This window comes from Ovis canadensis, chromosome 7 (genome assembly GCF_042477335.2).
Source record: "Ovis canadensis isolate MfBH-ARS-UI-01 breed Bighorn chromosome 7, ARS-UI_OviCan_v2, whole genome shotgun sequence".
Classification (NCBI taxonomy): domain Eukaryota; kingdom Metazoa; phylum Chordata; class Mammalia; order Artiodactyla; family Bovidae; genus Ovis; species Ovis canadensis.
Window position 1 is genome coordinate 27,087,109 of NC_091251.1, and position 20,677 is coordinate 27,107,785.

At 43.2% G+C, this 20,677-nt stretch overlaps 1 protein-coding gene across 7 annotated transcripts in view; it reads left to right on the forward strand.

Annotated features, from left to right (window-relative positions):
- MAP2K5 (mitogen-activated protein kinase kinase 5) overlaps window positions 1-20,677 on the forward strand; it is a 264,501-nt gene that overhangs the window by 214,194 nt on the left and 29,630 nt on the right. For all 7 annotated transcript variants that reach the window (XM_069597653.1, XM_069597650.1, XM_069597649.1 and 4 more), the window contains 2 exons: window positions 1,751-1,812; window positions 4,762-4,807. In XM_069597653.1, coding sequence (XP_069453754.1) covers window positions 1,751-1,812; window positions 4,762-4,807 — 108 coding nt within the window. The remainder of the gene's footprint in view (window positions 1-1,750; window positions 1,813-4,761; window positions 4,808-20,677) is intronic.

Sequence of the window (20,677 nt, forward strand, 5' to 3'; positions counted from 1 at the left end):
GCTCCCATTTTCCTTTGTTTTCTTTTCCTCTTGGAAGCCTTTCTCTACGGATGAGAATTTTAACTTTATGATTACTAGCCTACCTCTCCTCTGGATGAACAGTCAATTCAAAGAGGACAGATATGCAAAAACTAAGAAACATTTGGTTCACATTCCTTTAAAAAAAAAAAAAAAAAACCTCTTTGGGATTTTTTTTTTGGGGGGGGGTACTTTGACCCCCTCAGTTCCTTTTGATTTAATTGTATTTTCCACCAGTTTCCAATTGTTTGAATTGGAAACAAAGCCTTAATAAGAGTTCTAGTTAATTTTCTGTCTTGTAATTACCGATCTCATTTTTCTGATAATTGGCCACAGCAATTATATGTATATTTACTAATCACAGAGGAGGCTGTGCAGTTGTATCTATCTGCCACCATTGATAATGACACGCATATTGCAGAGGTGCTTTTATCATCTTCTTTTTTCCACTACATCAAAGCTATTTCCTCTCGTTCTCAATAATGAATACATGCATGCATTTGACACAGTTGTGTGCTAGAGAAATTGTTTGGCTCCCACCAAATGCTGCATGCTCTGAGTTTCTTGCCTGCAGCGCTAGAAGGTTGTATGTAATGATATATTGCTCATCCAAATGGCCAAAGCACTCCAAAGCACAGTGAGATTAAAATAAGTCATTCCTCTGTTAATTTAAATAGGTGCATGTATCATACTTTGCAGGGCACTTTGTGGGGATGTCAGGGAGGAAAAAAGCCGCCGAAAGGTATTTTTAATAGCAAATGAGAATAGATGAGAATAGAGTCATTTGCAGCTGCCTACTTTATGTGGCTCTCTTGTTCCAACTGTAGGTCTAATGAGATGACTGGTAAAGTACTCTGCAGTGTAATTTCATTACACCCTGAGCTGTCACACTATAAACACGGTGGCTCTCTCTGTCATTCTTGGAAAGACTCCTAAATTCTTAAAGCCTTCCTTTGCAAATGGTCATGGGGTTTGCTCCCTGTGTTACATGGAGATTGTGGTTTGTGGCTGTGTCGTTTCCTGCCCTCTTGAGTGACTCCCATCCCCGCCCCAGTTCTGCCAGTGATCAAGGTGGGCGTTTTTCATGGCGTCCTTAATTCACCGGCTTTCTCCTGTGATGAGTTTGCCTAGACTAGCAAATAGGCCGAAATTATTTTTTAGTAAACAGCTCTTCCCCTTTCAAAGCTTTTCTATTAAAATGAAAAAAAAACAACAACAACAACTATGACCCACATGACTCAGTTAAAGGCAAGCAGTTAAGAGCAACTGAATATACTAATAAATGTAAATAAAAAGGAAAGTGTAAATAAATAGCAAATCCAGGAAGAGAAACAAAGGTCAACAGAAGAATAATTTCTCAGCTCTTTGTTAATTACACGACCATTTGTGTGTTACTTAAATAATCATTAATTTCTCATTTACACTTTCGTACCTTCTTTCCTACCCCGTGGCTATCATTGTCCTTTTTTCACCTCCCTTCCCTCTTTGCTCTCCTGTTTCTCACCATTATGAAATGTGTGTGGCTTTAAATTTGGCATTTTTACATAAACGTGAAAGAGAGTATAGACAGTTTTTTTTTTAATTGGATGATGCCTTATTTTCCTTTCCACATGCTGGTGAATCCTTGTTATATAGTCATCTTTATTTGCTTCTTTGGGATGGGGGGTGGAGGGTATAAAGAAAGACAAGGAATTGCTGTGACTTTTGATGACTTGTTTTTCCTCCATCCCAGGATTCGCCCGTCCTTCCGGTTGGAGAGTTCTCCGAGCCATTTGTACATTTCATCACTCAGTGGTGAGCCTGTTTGCAAACATGCCATGCCCTCAATGTAAATGATACATGCCATTAGCTCGGCAGCTCCATGAGACCTTATGGCTCTCCCTGCTTCCTTTTGGAGACGGGAGGGACTTCAGGGGCCTTGGGCAGATGGGGCAGCAAAGCTGAAGGAATTGTTTAAATTATGTGAACGTTATTTACACACAGGGTCGTAAACGTACTTTAGAGGCTTTTCCCTGTTTTAATAAACTTCTGAGAATAGGCTACTTCTTTGAGCACAGATACTGTTGCTATTCAGTTGTTTTGTTTTGTTTAAGAAGAACACAATTTTATAGCCCCTGTTGCACAGACATGTGAAGCTTATTTTTATTAATGAGACCTCAAGTTACCCATAAAAATGCCTGTCACTTAGTGGAAGCAGAATAGTTTCTTAATTCATCGGATTTTCGGTAAATAACTTTTATCTTTGGTTGTATTTTAGACAAAATACTGGTGTCCCATTTCAGTGAATTTTGATGTTAGAGAGGCTATGAAAACGTGGTTCCATTAGGCCCACTTTAACCTTTGTAAGTACTGAAAACCACAGGATTTAGATCAAAGCGGGCACGGAATCTCTGAGTCTCTAGGCAACCCCTTGTCATTTTACATCTGAGGAAACAGGTGTAAGGGTTCTTTTCCAGCCGTCTGCCTTTTTCTTCCCCATGGAATGAAGTTTTCTTCTATTACCCCTTTCACATCACCCCCTCTCCCCTACTGGGACACACCCCGGTGGCCTGGAAGGCCCAGTTCCCCAGCTGCCAGCCTCACCCTGACATGGAGAGGGAGGGAGAGGGAGAAGGAAACTGGGAGCATAGAGATGACTGCCCCGAAGCAGGAGACGTGACTGATGACTGATCGGAAGCTGTTCTGCACATTCTGGAACTCCTTCCTCACTGCCTTTACTTCTCTTTCCCTCCTTCCTAAAGTCCTCATTTCATCACGCCTTCAGAATCGCATCCACTAGTGGGAGACGAGCCCTTCATTCCTGTGGTGCCGCAAGAGGTGCACTCAGGAGTCCTTGCTAACCCACATGGCTGAACACTCTCCCCTCCCCCTCCCACCATGAGTCATCTGACGATGATGCTCAAGTGAAACCAAGAAATATTCCTTAATATAAATGTCAAGCTTTATCACCTTTTTGACTAAGTGTAATATGTTACCTCTTAATAAAAATGTCTTAGGTAGTTTATATTCCATAGGAAAAAATAAGTGGGGAAGAGATTTTTAACCCCCAACTTCTAAAATTTTTATTAGCGCTATTTCTGTTTATTTAAAATACTTATATAATATTCCATAGCTTGTAAAAACTAATTTCATTCTGCAAACATTTTATTTTCAAAACAAGCCATGTTGTTAAAAAGCATACATATTGGTTAAACACTGGAATCCTAAGCTCATTAATACTAGAACCATTATCTAGAAATATGTATTAGTCTTTATTTTCTTTATGTGGAATTCCTAGTAACAGAAGCACACGATGGAAATGTCCCATTTTGAAATGTATACATTGGAAAACAAACCGTGAAATTCCTGAGCTTCCTGGAGCGCTGGGTTTGGGCATCACCTGCTCAGAGATGTTGGGTTTGTGCCCTGACCACCCTGCTTTTCTCACTGTGTGGTCTGGGACCAACCTGGGGGTGGGGCCCATTCTGAGCAGATAGGGCCTTGCCTGCCTTCTGTCCAAAAAAATTGATCAGCTGTTATATTAAAGTTTTATGGAGACAGAGGGAGGGATAACCTGTGTTGAAATTTCCACAGATGTCAAGCCGAAACAGAAATGATAGTGGGTAATAGCCTTGTTTTCCCAAGAGATACAGCTACTTTGGAATGTCAGATTAGGAGTGTTACCAAATCCACTGGTGAGACAGCTTGAATTACTTGCTAATGGATGCAGTATTTGAGAGGTGCATATGCTTATTTATAGGGAAGGCAAATGTCCTCGGTGTCATTAACAGTTCGTAACTACGGTTCTTATTTACCAAATGATCATTAGATCTCTACTTTAAAAAAAAAAAAATGCTGTCAGCAAATGCAGAGATTGTATGTTTGTTTGTTTTTTCTTGCTTGTTTGAGGTTCACTCATATGAAGAAAAAATGTCTATGATTTTCCAGGTGACAGAAGCAGCAATCTCTTTTCATGACTTCATCCCACAGATACTCTGAGTTTAGTATGAACTGGCCATCAGTAGGCAGCTTACCCATGGCTACCTCAGTCCCCCGAGTAGATGCTTCATCACCTGGCTAAGTGCATGTTGCAGCTACTAATTATGCCTGTTGTATGTCAGATGAAATATTTTGCAAGAGGAATGTGATTCTTTAAGCAAACTTAACTTCCCCACAGCTGTTTAATGAATTATCAACTTGCAGAGAACCCAAAATAAATGAAAGACAAGATAATGTAATAACCCATTTATAATTTTGTAGCATTATCTAGATGCCTGACCTCTTTTATATATGACTTGTTGTTCAGAGTAGTAATGAAGGAATGAGATGTTTTCTCATTTGACCTGCTCATCACATTTCCTTTATTATTGTCTTATCCCAGTTACCAAAAAAGAAGTATATTATTCCCCAAATTTATTTGAAATGATTGATAACCAAGTCAGGAAGAGAACATTGCTGCTCTTTTTCATAATTCGTTTCAAAAGTAGAATTAGGATAAATTTAAATTGATTATTTATCTGTATTATAAGAGTAACTCCAAAAAAAAACAAAGAAAAACCTTTGTATTTTTGATTCATGAGCTTCCCCCTAAACCTGATTATCTGAAGGCCAAAATAAACAAACAAGAATACATGTTAATGCTTTGGCCAAGAATTGAACATGGTAAAGTTTGAAAACCTTCAAATTCCAGAGCAGATAGCCAGTGGTGGGAATTATTGCACAGATTTACAAGTGATATAGATAATGTGAGTTTTTCTCTTACAGCATGCGAAAGCAGCCAAAAGAAAGGCCAGCACCTGAGGAACTGATGGTAAGTAGATGTTTTTTAGATACAGATTTAAAGTATCCACAGGCTCCAGAAAGCCAGTATAATTTACTTCATTTGGGTGGGTGCTCTTGAAGCTCACATCCTCAGATAGTAGTTTTCACTTTTTAAAAACCCATCACCATTTTGAAGCTTCATGCAGAATCCTGTGCCTTTGCCTCACACTCAAGGGTCACAAGTTAATCTAGGTTACTCCTTGTCCTTATTTGCTATTACAGCTTTTCAGAATTCAGAGGCTTGGTAACAGAAAAGATAGTCAGCATATTAAGTTTTTAGTGCAATCCTAGAGGAAATTCTGAATGTGGCGTGGCGTCCTCTTGGATTCATGTAGAATGAAATTAGATTGGCTGTAAAAGATCAAGTTAATGTGAATCTTTAGTCTTTCCTCAGAAAGAGGCAACTGTAAGGCTGCAAGTGCTGTGTTCTCAGCTCCAAGGCCGCTTTCTTTGATTACAAATGACAGTTTTTAGTCAAGCAGGGAGAGGAACAGAGTCATTCCCTAACAAATCCCCAAATGGTCATTTATTTAGTGCAGATTGTTGATCTGACAATGCACAAGCTGTTAGAATAACGTTAGCATCGAGCATTGGTAAATAATAATTATAGTCTGCTCTTTCTCATGTTTTGCATACCATTCCTTGTCTCTAGATTATTGCAATCAGGATGAATTTTGATCAGTTTTCTTTCACCACTTTAAATAATAAGCATTTTATGATATCAATTCAAAGGTTTTTAGCCTTTGTATTTCATCCTTGTAAATACTCTAAACACCCAAACTTCTGTGTAATACAGTTTTCATCCCCAAATATAATATAGCAGTATGTTTCCCTTTTACATCATATGTGCTTTCCAGGAAGGTAGTTTTCTTCTTCATGTTACCCCTGGAGCAAAATCTCAGTTTTCAGGGTAGTTTCAAGTTAAAGTTCACCCCTAAAACCCCTGCAATTTATAACTGTGCAGGTTGCATGTCTAGAAAAACTCATCTTTTTTTTTCTTTCTTTTCTTTTTTTTTTTCATGGGGAGGTCTCTGATGGTTGGGAAATTCATGCAGTTAGTCACATTTGAGGAAACTTGGAACAGGTTCTAGAGATGGAGACCCATTTACCTTGTACATTATCATGCTATGGCTGGATAGCTCAGCTATTAAAACAAAGGAATAGGGTTTCATAAAACAGATATATATTTGTAAACGCATGTTTCAATGCTGCAGTGAGTTGGCCACTTATAAATAAAACATCTACAGATCGTACATACACTCATAAATGCATCCGGATGTCTGTGTTGGTGGGGAACACCACTCCAGGGTGGCAAGTCGTAAAGACAAGGCTGAAGGGCGCGTCCTGTCATTGCCTTGGAAGCAAGCATACGTGGCTGGCTATGTGTGTGCAGAGAGACAAGGGAGACATATTCCGATATATCTCTTTACAACTATACACCCTGCTGTGTGCTGTCCCACATTTTTAATTAATAAATATCAATAAATCAATAAGATACAATGAAAAATTTAGTCACAGGAAGCACCATCCTATACTTAATTTAACATTATTTCTGGTACTGCTCACAGTTTGATTTGAGTGAGCTTATTCCCCTAGGTGTAGCAGTAGTGAGGCACACCCTGCCTTAGTACAGCCTCAGTGAGGGGACAGAAACAAAGAAGTGTGTGTCACGCTTCTGCGGTCAAGGGGGTTGAGCCCAAATATTGGACCCCCTAGGGGATAAGAAAGAAAGAGGGCTGTTCCTGGCTTGAGGAACCTGAGTCACATCCTAGGGACCCCCTTAAAGGAGCCAGTCTCTCTCTTCCTTCCAGCATATTAATGGCTTTAATTTTTCCTTTTCTCTCTCCATCTACAACCTATTTGACGGTGCTCCCATATGGAAGCTGAGAGCATTCTCTGGAATGCATGAACTGTAGAGCCCATTTGTCACTGTGGGTGGGGGCCTGCCTTTCACAGAAAGAGCAGTTTATCTCCCAAGCCCGATGACTCCAGCCAGCAGGATACCAACCTGGTCTGCACAGCTTGGGCCACATTGGCTGTGAAGACTGCAGGACTGCTGAGATTTCCCTGTGGGCCTGCATTTTCTAGATCAAAGGGAGAACATCAGAGGTGAGGTTGGACAGAAATAGCGAAAGTTACAGGCTCGTCAAGAAACTCTTACATGAACTTGAGTGTGTCCCTGACAAGTCTCAGCCTTAGCAAACGAGAATGTAGGCAGAGGGGTGCCGAATCACCCACACCTCTGGGCCTGGGCTCTGCATGTGGCCAGTGCTCAGGTGGTTTTTGTCGTTTTATTTGGGGCAGTCGCCTTACATACGAGAATACTTGAGTCTTAAAAATCATCATCTTTGCAGTTTTTGACCATGTCATTCTTAAAAGATTCTTAAAACTCAGGTTTAGGCTCTAGAGTGTTAGGACTCATTTAGCCGTTTAGCTATTTAATTCTCTCTGCTTTGCATGGTTATTCCTAAGATGGCTACAGTTTTTCTGTTCTAAGTGGAAATGTCTTAAAATTGGGCTAAGAAATTCCCTTGATGTTCACATTTCGGGGAGGCCAGCCAGTATCTGCAGGAACTGGTACTGTTTTCTGGCACATAGCCCTTAAACTACATAAAGAGTTAACTCAGAATTCTCATCATTGGCATCCACATCAGCTTGAGAGATCTCAGAAGCAGGCAGACAACTGAATTCGGTAGATTCATACAGACGATTATGTGCAGAGTCCTGTGCTATACTCAGCAGAAGATACAAGGGTACACCTCACACATACAGTGTTGCAGAGGCTAAGGCACCTGTGCAAGTAACTAGAATAAACTAACTACAGAAAAGAATTGCGGAAGTCTGTGGGGATCCACAGAAATGGCGAAAAGCTATATGGAGAAGGTAGCATTTGAAAAGGGGGTTGAATTGAATTTTAATAGAGAGTTTGCAAGGAGTCATTCCAGGCAGAGGAAACGATGGGCAAAGCATGAGTGTGTCGAGTCCCCAGACCTTTTCAGAGCAATGTGAAACCTCCAGTGCTGCTGGAACAGAAATCCCACTGACACTGGCCTCTTGGAGTCACAGACCCACAAAGGTTGGGTCCAGATAGGCAATGTATTTCCCACATGCTGGGCAATCTGTTAAGGAATTCCACTTCTAGTAGAAGGAACCCTAGTATCCAGGTCTGAAATCTTTGACTTGACATAGAAGCAGCCACCCAGCCATCAGTACCTTTTTTCTTGAGTAAATTCTCCTCAGTGGACTCCTGCTCACTTATAGGGAAGTCCTTCATCTTTGGGGAAGGTCTTCCCTCTCCTCAGTGCCTTCAGAGTTATGTCCTGAGTAACTCTTCAAGTTATTGTTTAACGCTAATTATTGCTAACTTTAAGCAAAGGAAAACCAGCCATGCAGGCAGTGAGGAACATTCAGACAGATAGGAACCCCCCCACACACTCTTTTTGCTCTATATGATGCAGAAAAAAAAAAATCATCTATGATGATGATTCCATAATTAATCCAATTTTAAGTCACCCTGATATAAAGCACAGAAAAGACTGTGCTGCCCCAGCTCTGTGACTGAAGGCCAACAAACTTAGCAAACTAAGTTCCCACACTGCAGAAACTCTGAGGAAGTGGCAGACAGTGTTCGGAGGCTTCAGGCATCCAAGCAAGGATGTTCCAGCTTCTGTGGGGAAAGGGCAGCCTCTGCCAGGCGGAAAGCGTTGATGTGATTGCAACAAGAGAGGAGAGGATGGTGACGTGCAGGCGGTGGGGAAGGTTTCCCAGTTTCAACCATGAGATCGAGGGAAGCAAAGCATCAAGGATCCTACCCCTGCGTTCAGGGAGAGAGAGGACCTGAGATGGAGGCATGGAGATGAAGAGGTGCATGGCTGGCTTGGCTATTCAGACTGTATGTTTACATATTTTTAAGTAAAAGGCACATGGTGAGCAACCTTTCTGTACAGACCATTTGTATAAACCACAGAGAATTCCTTCTGAGGAATTAATCTTCCTTCCAGGTCCCTCTATAGTAAAGGTCAGGCTGATTTAGCAGAGAAGCCTCCCTTCCCTGGTCAGCAGCTCCCCAGTCCCTCCCCACTCTCTGTGTCCTCATCTGAGAATGAAAGGGGTGGACTAGACAAGCAGTGCTTGACCTAGGGTCAGTGACTTCCGGAAGAGCCCCTGAAATTACTCCAAGATCATATATGCTTGTGGGGATATGCATTTTTTTTTAAAAAAAATTCATGGCTGTCATCAGTTTTTCAAAGGGGGACCGTGACCCTAAGTGATTGTTCAGCTCCTCACTTCCTTCCCACTGTGATCACAGGAGCTCTGTGGCCAGGACCAGGCGAGCTGCTCCGGAGGGGGGGCCTTCATTTGGAGGGTGAAATGCTTGCTGGCATGGGGGAGGGAAGGAAAGGGATGGGCCCTCCCTGTGGGACTCGGCCGGCCGGGCTTCCCACCAGCTGTCAGGCGGCCCTTTAACCTCTCAGCCTATCCTGAATGTGGGCCTTGACTCAAGCCAGAACGGTGTGGGCTGTGGGCACCTCTGCAGTTACAATTTAGGTTCAGAGCGCTGTAGATCCTTCTATGCATTTAGAGTGTTTCCAGAAGCTTTCCATGTCTAAGCTCTATTTAATGGAATCTATGCATAGTAAGTAATCAGGTCAGAAGAAGCCGCCTCCCGGTTTGAGATCAATCGCTGGCTAATACTTTATCTAGGCCACTTTATTATCTCATGCTGATCCGATTGCCATCCTCCTCCTCCTTTGTACCATGCACTTCGGCTGTGGTACAAGTACGTATCGCATACATATTAAAAACATATACCCATTCTATCTGTATGTAAATGTGTGAGGCACAGCTGGATATTGCAGGGGAGTTTGATTTACTAATAGTTATTATCTGTTCTAGCTGTTCAGTGGCAGAGAGAATTTCAGAGAAACAAGCTGGCGCAGAAATTGTCTTTATGCCGTTACTATACTGCTTTAGTAATTGTTTAAAAACATGGGTTTTCTCCTCAGGTTCCCATAATCATGCCTGGTACTTTGTGCATTTCCTGGTACATTCCAGAGCAGGGCATCCTCGTTCAGCATTTCCTCAGGTTTGGTTTTCCACTCAGGCACCTGAGAAGAAACACAGAGTGCAGTTTGCAATTGAAATTTGACATTTTGCTTAGAAAGCAAGTAAATAGCGGGGCTGCAAACCCCAGAGAAGCAAGTATGGGTCTTGCGGGAGGAGTGTCAGTTATAATCAAAATAGTGCTTTTAGAAAGATTTTTTTTTTCCCCCTTCATCTGAATTCCAGCAGCTGCAAACTTGAAGGCATCTCATTTCTCAGAAAAGGCTTTATGTACTGGAGGTGGTATTGTTTGGGGGCTAATAAACACCAAACTGTTCCAGAAAAAATCTGTTTAAACATTTAATTATTTGCAAAGACATGTTAACTTGTATAACTCCTCTAAATTACATTGTCACTGGTAGCTTTTCTGCTTATCCAAAACCTGATTATAATTACATTTTCAGATAGGCTGGTGTGTTGTTCTCTAAGCAAATCCAGGTATGCGATAAATTGGGCAGGGTCCCTTTTAAAAATCGGAAAAACCATCATGTTAGGATTTTTATCTCCAGCACTCAAATTCCAGTGAGACTTCTAGGTTCAGACCAAATGGCTTTATTATGGGACTCAAACTCACAGAATGCACTGGTCAGTTAAGGAGATGATTGTAGTCAGGCTGTTACAATAGGGAGAATGTTTCTTAGTGAGGAGTGTCTCGAAGCAAAGGGAGGGAGCCCAGGTTATGGAGGCAAGTGAACCAGGGAGTTAGCCACCAGCCTTACGGAAGGATGGACAGGGGTCTTATCTCTGTGAGAACAGCTGGTCTTTGGAGCTAACCTGGGAGTAGGGAGATGCCTCACTTGTTACTGCTTTCTGGGAGCCTAGGACTCAGATAAAATTCAGCATTATCACCGTATTCTACTAACTGGACCAAAGATGAAGTTCCACTTTATTTTGTTCCAGTGCTTCCTGAGTCCCTAAGCACAAAAATGAGGAAAGGCACATTTCCATACACATACCCCCTTGCCCAGTGCTCATGGACCATGTGCTTGTAATCTAAGCTTTTTAAGCTACTAGTGATGGTTTAATAAGCGATCTGAACTTGGTGGTAGTTTACTCCCTTTAGCTAGTTTGCTGCATCACATGGACCATGTATTAAAAATAGACCATCAGGGCCAGACTTACATGTCTAGCCACCAGTTCTTGCAGACACCATTTTTGCTTTTGGTTTTTCTTTGGGAAGTGCACATCAGCTCATTGGCCAAGACACTCCAGATTTGCAGAGGGAAACTGGATAATATTGAAACTTCAACTAAATATTTTCTCCGAGCACAAAAGATATCACAGAAGCCTGGGGGCTCCACATAGGGTCCATTTGACAACCACGTAATGAATTTTTTATTATTATTATTTTCAAGTTGTAAAGGCCATTAAAATCATCTGTTTTGTGTCTGCTTATAAGTAGGAAGGCACTAGTAAGAAGTTGATTTTAGTTTTTAATTGCACATAATTACAACGGCAGAATCACTGTCTGGATGCTTGAGATCACACTGAATCAGACAGCTTTAATTTGAATTTTTGATGACATGTTAGCACTTCAGTGAGAACAGAGAGATTATAACCCCAGAAAGTAAGCTTTGTTTTTTCATGGATGTGCCTGCTTAATCTTTTCACCAGACTTTAGCAGATAAATGCACGTGTATACGTGTGAATGTATTTGTATATATGCACATAGCCAGAGATACACAGATAGATAAAGATCTGTCATTCCTTGATCATAGTGATCTGACAGTTTTAATTTCCCTGTTAAGGGTAACTTTTCTCCTCCATCAGTCAAGTCTGATCTCTTAATATGGTGATGATGTGCCTGTTTAAGACTGCGATTTTTGAACTCCTGCCTGTGAGTCTTCTTTCTTATTTTACTGAGCTGACTGCCATCTTCCCAGCATCGTTTCAGGGCCCAGTGTGGCTGCAAAGCCCTGGCCACAGGAACAGTTTGATTGCCTCGGATGCAGTGAAGTGCAGCAGTGGGGCTGCTTCAGTGTCCTGCCACATTCACCCAGGCTGAGCTGGGTCTTCTGAATGGATTATGCATTTGCTCCTCCTTGGAGGTTGCTCAGTTCACAGGGAGTTTCTGTTATTTGGGTGGTGGCCTCAGCCTAGAATGCCCTCCTCTCCATTGTCCTGAAACTTTTCCCTCCTCCTCCCTGCAGCTTTCCCCACTCCCCTGTTTCCCAGTGCTTGCTCCCTTCTTGGAATCCCTCACCACCTACTGTCTCTGACTTGAAACAGCACTTCATCACATGAAATATACATTCGTGGTAGATTCACAGCTTGGTCCATGTGGTACAGGGATTCCTAACTCATCAGAATCATCTGAGTGGGTTTTAAAAGAAACTGCCCAGATCCCAACCCAAGTCAGAGAATCTCTGGCGTTTGGACCAGGGAGCAGGTCCTGGGGGCTCTTTTTGTTGCTGCTGCTTTTAAAAACTGTCCACGTGAAACTCACTGGTTTGACACCATTTTTTTCTCCTTACAACTAGATTGTGAGTTCCTTGAAAGAAGAGCCTGATCTTTAATTCAGTTCCTAGCCTAGTCGTATGTGGCTGTCCTTCAGGCGTGTTCTCTGTTCTGACTAAAAGGAGAGAAAGCACTGTTGATTATTCTTTACATGTGCCACTGATTCTAATTCATTGTGATAAAACACTGTGTTAGACATAAAGACGAATGTGACGTCTTGTGTCCCTGTTCTCTAGGAACTCAGAGTGAAGTTGGGGAAACTTACCCAAGAGCAAGCCATCCTGGGCTCTGATATCCAGGATGTGTTAGGATGACCACACTAGAACTACATGGTCTGATCAGAGATTCTTGTTTGACTTTCTGCTATGAAAGGTCATGTGGAAAAATCATTTGGTGCCAAAATAATAGAATTTCTGGGATATCACATTGTTTGCTTGGATACCATTCTCAGCTTTTAACGACCAGTACAGCCAGACCAATCAGAGCATGCACCAGGGCTCTGCTGTCCACCCTGGAAGGACAGGAAGAGCAAGAAAGTGTGAAGCAGGCCTTGTTCAGAGCACCTGTGATCTTTGGCGTGTGTTCTGACCACTTGAGAATTCACCTTTGACAGTTCGTTCCAAGTCAAAAGGTCATTAGAGAGTCAAGACTTAGAGGAGACCACCTGGCTAGCACCATCTTTTTGGGGTTAGATTGATGGCAGGGGGCCCAAGGTCTCCTATCTATCACCATGTCAGATGTGGGCCACCCTGCCCCCCAGTCCTTGGGAATAATAGATTAGGCTGAAAACTCCAGAGTCATTCAGCCACTTGTGGGGGGAATATAAAACAGTCCTGAAGCCCAGTCTCTGTGACGGGCATCGCTACTGAAAGCAGCACACTTGCTTCCCTGTAGTCAGTCAGCTCAGTCAGTTCATCGCTCAGTCGTGTCCGACTGTCTGCAACCCCATGAACCGCAGCACACCAGGCCTCCCTGTCCATCCCCAACTCCCAGAGTTTACCCAAACTCATGTCCATCAAGTTGGTGATGCCATCCAGCCATCTCATCCTCTGTCGTCCCCTTCTCCTCCTGCCCCCAATCCCTCCCAGCATCAGAGTCTTTTCCAATGAGTCAACTCTTTGCATCAGGTGGCCAAAGTATTGGAGTTTCAGCCTCAGCATCAGTCCTTCCAGTGAACACCCAGGGCTGATCTCCTTTAGGATGGACTGGTTGGATCTCCTTACAGTCCAAGAGACTCTCAAGAGCCTTCTCCAGCACCACAGCTCAAAAGCATCAATTCTTCAGCGCTCAGCTTTCTTCACAGTCCAACTCTCACATCCATACACGACCACTGGAAAAACCATAGCCTTGAGTAGATGGACCTTTGTTGGCAAAGTAATGTCTCTGCTTTTGAATATACTATCTAGGTTGGTCATAATGTTCTTTCCAAGGAGTAAGCGTCTTTTAAGTTCATGGCTGCAGTCACCATCTGCAGTGATATTGGAGCCAAAAAAATAAAGTCTGCCACTGTTTCCACTGTTTCCCCATCGATTCCTGGAAGTACATGTTCTCCTGTAAGTACACTCCAATAAGGGCTTCCCTGGTGGCTCAGTGGTAAAGAACCCACCAGCCAATGCAGGAGAGACACGTTTGATCCCTGGGTCGGGGAGATCTTCTGGAGGAGGAATTTGCAACCCATTCCAGTATTCTGGCCTGGGAAATCCCATGGACAGAGAAGCCTGGTGGACTACAGTCCATGGGGTCGCAAAAAGTTGGACACAACTTAGCAACCAAACAACATCAACAGCACTCCAATAAATCGATGCAATACTTATCAATAATGAATGAATCTAGCCAGGAATTTCAAGGGCTGGAAAGTTATTAGAAGCCACCTATTTATAGTTGTAACCAGCTGGATTTGTTTAATGGGTTGTTTGCTTTTTAATTTGTAGCAGTTTCAAGACAGGCCTTGGGGGACCAGGAGCTGTGTGATTTCAGTGAGGCCTTCTGTAGACAGCTATTTGGGGGGTCAGATCTGCCTGCAGATAACTTGAGGTTCACTTAGCCGTTTAAGAGACTGCAGAAAGGCAGCGGAGACATTTGGGCCTTCTGTCCTCTATTTAATTTTCAAGATTAGAATTAAACATTAGGCCATGGTCTACCGAGAGACATTTGCCGGAGCATGGACTAGTTTCTTTCCAGTATCCTGGTTTACTGTTTCTCCGCTCTCTTAAATATAAATGGTCAATGATTCTGAAGTAGGAGAATAAGTTACCATTCGTTTATTCGTGCAAAGGTTCCCTCAACACAAATAAAAATGGAATTTTCAAATGTAACCCGATTAACCCTTTTAATTGTATACCAATAGCCTGTGTGTGTCGCAGCGCCCTCAGACTGCTTCTGAATGACCCGCATCTCTTTCTAAACTTGGGGGTGGGGGAGGGGGGTTCAGTGAATAGGAGGACTTTCTCATTGTGGGACTGGTGTGGAGTTGACAAAAATTTGTATACACAGGGTACATTTTTCCACTTAAGAGGGCTGTGCTGAGACATTTTTAATTGGATTTTCATGGTGATTGACAGCATTTGATTATGACAGTAACTTTATTTGGCTGGACTGCTTTAGCCTCTTGTTCAGATTTTTCCATCAAAGCTCCTTTTTATCCTCTGAATCCCCAGTGGAGCAGCAGTCATTGTGGAAGAGCCTTTTAGCACCTTTGTTGTAGCCATCCCTGGTGATGATTGGGCCCAGCTGGTAGTAGATAAGAAAACGTTCCTTTCACAAAGAGGCTGTCTCTCCCGCCTCTGTGGTTTCAATAATTTTAAGAGCCCCCAAAACCTGTTGAGGATTAGAAGTAGCTTTAGATGTGAAATGAGTGTTAAGTATTAGTAATCGGGAGATTAGGGCCCCAGGGACAATGAGAAATAAACAACTGCAATTAAGGCAAATCTGCCGATGTAAACAAAATTTAGCAGAAACAGATGCCCTAACCATTTTGGGGGCTTGATTTGAGGGCACTAAGGAATCGATTTTTGTCTTGTTTACACTTTCAAACCCCTGTGATATACTGGAAGGCTGAATATTTCATACAGCCTGATTTTAGTTAATTTTTTTTTTCAGCGCCTCACAGTAGGTGCCTCTCTGCTCACAGTGACCAGGCCTGAGTTTATTCAGCATTCACAGGGAGCAGCTAATTGTCTATGAAGGGCCCCCGTGTTTAAATGGGCTTGACAGGAATTTAAATTTTGTTTCAATCAACCCCTGTGCTCACAGCCTGCTCCAGTTTCTAATTTTTAAATTAAACATGATTTTTTTTTTTAAGCCACAGGCTTGCCTCTGGAATACTCTAGCTCTCAGAAAGGCAAATCAGCAGCCCTGGAATGCTGGCGTTTGCCGGGCTTGAGGCGCCAGCTCCAGGGTTGGAAAGTTCTTTCTCGTAAACGAGCTTTTCCTTCCCCTGTCAGGGAGGTCAGCAGAGCCCTAGCTGGGCAGCTCGGCTTCCTGCCTCTGGAAATGGCCCCCTTTCCAGCTTACCTGTGCAGGCAGCAGTGTGTGTCATCTGGAAAGTGGGTTAAGTACCAAAGGCAGGCATGAGGCTAGCTTTTCGGGGGCCAGCTGAATTGTAACACACTGCATGTCTGGTGCAGATTTGTATTTCAGCAGCCTCTTCTGCTCTTCTGAGACAGAAAGAGAATGTCACACCTGTGTGTCTCAGCACACACACACCCTTCTTTGTTGAGTGTCTACTCTGGGCAGAGCATCCTGCCTGATGCCAAGGAAACAGTTTGTCAATCTTGCCTGCTGCCTTCAACCAGCTTCCAGTCTAGCAAGGAATATGAGGACATGAACAGCCAAGCACAGGACAGATAGACTCGCAGAGGCCCTCCTGCACCTGCTCCTGCCCACCTTCACCTGGCCCTCCACCTCACTGTGCTCCTGTACACTCAGCCTGTGCCCTAACAGTCTGACAGTCCATTAACGCATGAGACATCCTCACACAGTCATATCTTTGCATGTGCCGTTTCTTCCATCAAGAATGCACTTCCTTACACCCATGTGGTGACCTCCTACTCGGCCTGCAAAACCCGACTGGCTCAGCCTCTGAAGCTTTGCCAGGCCTCCTGCAGTGGGGCTGCTGGCTCCCTGTTGTGCGTCACCCTTCTTTCTGGCCGAATACCTCTATCAGTGCTTTTTTCACTCTTTATGGCAGTAATGTAACAGGCCATAAGCAAGACCACGGGTTCCTAGAGAAAAAGATCAGGTCATCTTTATCTTTGTACCTCAGCTTTAGCCCAATCCCTAGCCCCACGTTGAATGCTCAATAAATAATTATTGAACTGAAGTGATATGAACTTAACAGGTACAGTGAGCTCTGAGAAAGGCAAGATTTCTTCCAGCCAGGGTTGCCTGGGGAGGCTTTGTGAATGGGGTCACAACTGAGCCATGCGTTGCAGGACATTGGGGTATTTTTGTGAGTGTATTACTCTCTGCACATACGTGAGACACAGCTTATATCTAATATACACACTAGTCAAAATCCATACTATACCTATTTTCTCTGAAATTACTTGAAATTGGAGCAACTGTTGCATACAACTTGTGGCTGCAGATAAATTCAGACAGTCTTCTAATTTTTAACCTTAAAGAAAAGCTTTACTTTAGAGAGAAAAATTAAGCTTAATAGATCACAGTTTTAAATACACATTTATTTACAAAGATCTTTTGTATACCTTATCTCATTTGACATTCGCACAAACACTATGAAGATTATTCTTATTCCCGGTTTACTGATACATTGAACTGGGGCTCAGAGAGGATAATTGACTTGCCTAGAGTCACACAGCCAGGAAGAATATAGGACTGTTCTGCATACATCAAAGCTAATATGTATTGGTGCATAGTGGGCAGATGGTTGTTACTATGGTTGTGACAGTTGCAGCTAAAGCAATCCAAAACAAAACTAAAACAGACACCCCACAAAGAAACAGAATGTCAGCAGTTTGTGCTTGTTCATCCTTCCAGGATGCTTACTCAGCTCACCTCTTCTGTTCCCCTCCACCTTGGCCTCGTCCTGCATCTGGAGGGCTGTGGTTGGAGCAGAGAGCTGGTGTCTGGACACAGCGGCTGGGGCCTAAACCTCAGTGCACATTTAAGCAAGCAGGAAGAGAGGAAGTAATCACCAGCAGCTTGCACCTGTCTGTCGTTTCTCTGAAGGGAAGCTGTGAAAATTTTTGAGCCCTTCCTGCTTTTAGGCTTCATCAGTCTATGGCAAAAACTGAAGGCAGAGCATGTTCTGCAGTTTATCTGGCCACAAAACCTTCTCTCCTTTTTAGTTTACTATCACAGTTATAGAAATGAGCAGCTTCTAAGTGATATCACGCTTTGAGTTTGGGAGAAATTTCTTTTAACTCAGCAAACCTTACAAGCACACTCTATATGCAGAATAGGTTGCTAGGTGCTATAGTTTAGTGCTACTCAGACACAGACCATGGACTAATGGTAATATCTGAACAGTTTCTTCAACACAAGATGAGTTTGTGCTAGAATATAAATCAAGCATGTATGGAAGTTTTCTGTTTAATTCACCTGACAGTTTGTTATAGCAAAATTTTCTCTCTGAAGAAGCTGTGTGCTGATTTACTTCGTGGCATAGCTTCTTATCTTCTTGCATATTAGTAGCAAGTGGCTCCCAGACCACTTACTTGAGTTGCACTGCTGTGGGATACAGAGACTGACGAAACAGCAGTCTTGCCCTCCAGGAGCTTAACAGTGTGGTGAGGAAGACACTGCGTCCCCTGCAGTCAGTCAGTGTTGTCCGACTCTCTGCAACGCTGCAGACTATAGCCCTCCAGGCTCCTCTGTCCATGGGATTTCCCAGGCAAGAATGCTGGTGTGGATTGCCATTTCCTTCTCCAGGGGATCTTTCTGACCCAGGGATCAAACCCGTGCCTCCTGCATTGGCAGGCGGGTTCTTTACCACTGAGCCAGCCGGCACAATACAAGGCACAAAGTAGCTGTTCAGTAATCTCTCTTGACTGGATGATCAAAAAGAACTAAATAAAAGACACTCTTCAGAAGGAGAAAAAAAAATTCACAGTGTATCTGATAAGGGATTAATATCCAAAATATATGAAGAACTCATACAACTCAAAAGCAAGATAAACAAACGAATTTTAAAAATAGGCAAAGGAGGACTTCCCTGGTGGCCCAGTGGTTAAGAACTTGCCTGCCAGCACAGGGGAAATGGGTTCAACCCCTGGTCCAGGAAGATTCCACATGCTCCAGGGCAACTAAGCCATGTGTCGGCCCCTGTTCACTCCAACTGGAGAAAGCCTGTGCACCGCAGTGAAGACCCAGTGCATCCATAAATAAATAATCAAAATTTACAATAAGTTAAATAGGCAAAGCACCTGAATAGACGCTTTTCCAAAGAAGCTATACAAATGGCCAGCAAGTACATCACTAATTATGGAGGGAAATGTAAATCACAACCAGAGTGAACATATCACCCCATGCCTGTTAGAATGGCTGTCATCAAAAAGAAGTGTTGGCAAGGATGTGGAGAAAAGGAACCCTGTGTAGGTAGGATTGCAAACTGGTAAGGCTACTCTGGAAAACAATATGGAGCTTCCTTAAACAATGGGAAATAGGGCCGTCATGTGATCCAGCATTTCCATTTCCGGGACTGTATCTGAAGGAAACAAAAACACTAAGTCAAAGAAATACCTGTACCCCCATGCTCATAGCGGCATTACTTAGACAGCCAACACATGGAAACAACGCAAGTGTCCATCAACAGATGAATAAGTAAAAAGGTTGTGAGATAGATACACAGAAATATACAGTGGAATACTATCCAGCCGTAAAAAAGGAATTTCTGCCATTAGCAACAATATGGATGAATCTTTAGGGCATTACGGTGTTTGAGGTAAGTTAGACAATGACAAAGGCAAAACCTCATATGTGGAATCTTAAAATAATATTTCATAGAAAGATTTGTGGTGATTAGAGGCAGAGGAAGGGTGAATTGGATAAAGATGGTCAAAAGGTACAAACTTCCGGTTCTAAGATAAGTAAGTACTGGGGATGTGATGCACAAAATAGTGACTATAGTTAACGTGATATATTTCAAAGTTGTTAAGAGAGTAAATCCTAAGTGTTCTCATTATAAGGAAAAAAACACTGGGCTTCCCTGGTGGCCCAGTGGTAAAGAATCCACGTGCCAGTGCAGGAGACACGGGTTCAAGCCCTGGTCCTAGAAGACTCCACATGCCTCAGAACAGCTAAGCCTGTGTGCCCCAGCTGGTGAGCCTGTGCTCTGGAGCCCAGGGGCCACAGCTGCTGAGCCCATGAGCTGCAACCACTGAAGCCGGCATCCCCTAGAGTCTTCTGATCATTCTAAGATCATGAGGAAGAATCTTGTCTCCTGCACAGCAGGGGAGGGGCTGACTGTGGGCAAGTAGTTAAAGCCTGAGGTGGCTGTACCGCCCCTCCAGAGTCCCGTCCCCAGCCCCCAGCTGCTCAGCAGGAACCAGCGCATCCCTCCCCACTCGACACTTTGCTTTCCCTCCACTCGCAGATTGTGACTTGCTCATAGGACTTGTCGTCGTCCTGTCGCTCAGTCGTGTTCAGCCCTTTGCGACCCCAAGGACTGCAATACACCAGGCTCTCCTGTCCTTCCCTATCTCACAGAGTTGGCTCAAACTTGTGTCCGTTGAGTTGATGATCGCATAACCCCACCCATTTCCATAACCACGGTTGTAGAAGTGGAAAGGTAGGTGACTGACAACTGGCAGGACATACTCTGTCCTCTGTGTGTGAAGTCTGCAGAGGCCAGAGATGGGCCCTCCATCTTGAAACTGAGTCTGTTGTGAACATAAGATGAGAAGCAACATGGCAGATGGGAAAGAGCATTGATCTGGATTATCAGAAGACGCGATTTCAGATACAGCCTCTGCCTCTCCTGGGTAATCAACAGTTACTTAGCTTAACTGAGCCTCAGCTTCTTCATCTGTAAAATGAGAGTTAATACCAATCTTGAAGGGTGGGTGTTTTCTCTACTTAAATAGTTTGTAAAAGTGTTGAAACTGTTAAGTGCTAAATATGTAGGGGCACTAAATCCTTCAGCCTCTTTGGGTCATGATTTGTCTCATCTGATGTTCCTGGGCATGTCTGATCAGTAGCTTCTTGAAAGACAAATGTGTTTAGTGGAGCTTAATGCAATCTAGAACAAGTAAACGTAAGTTAGACATTTGTAGCAGTGTCTAGTGAATTGGTAGTTTCTTAGGGATAGACCTTAGTTTTCTGAATGTTGAGCTTT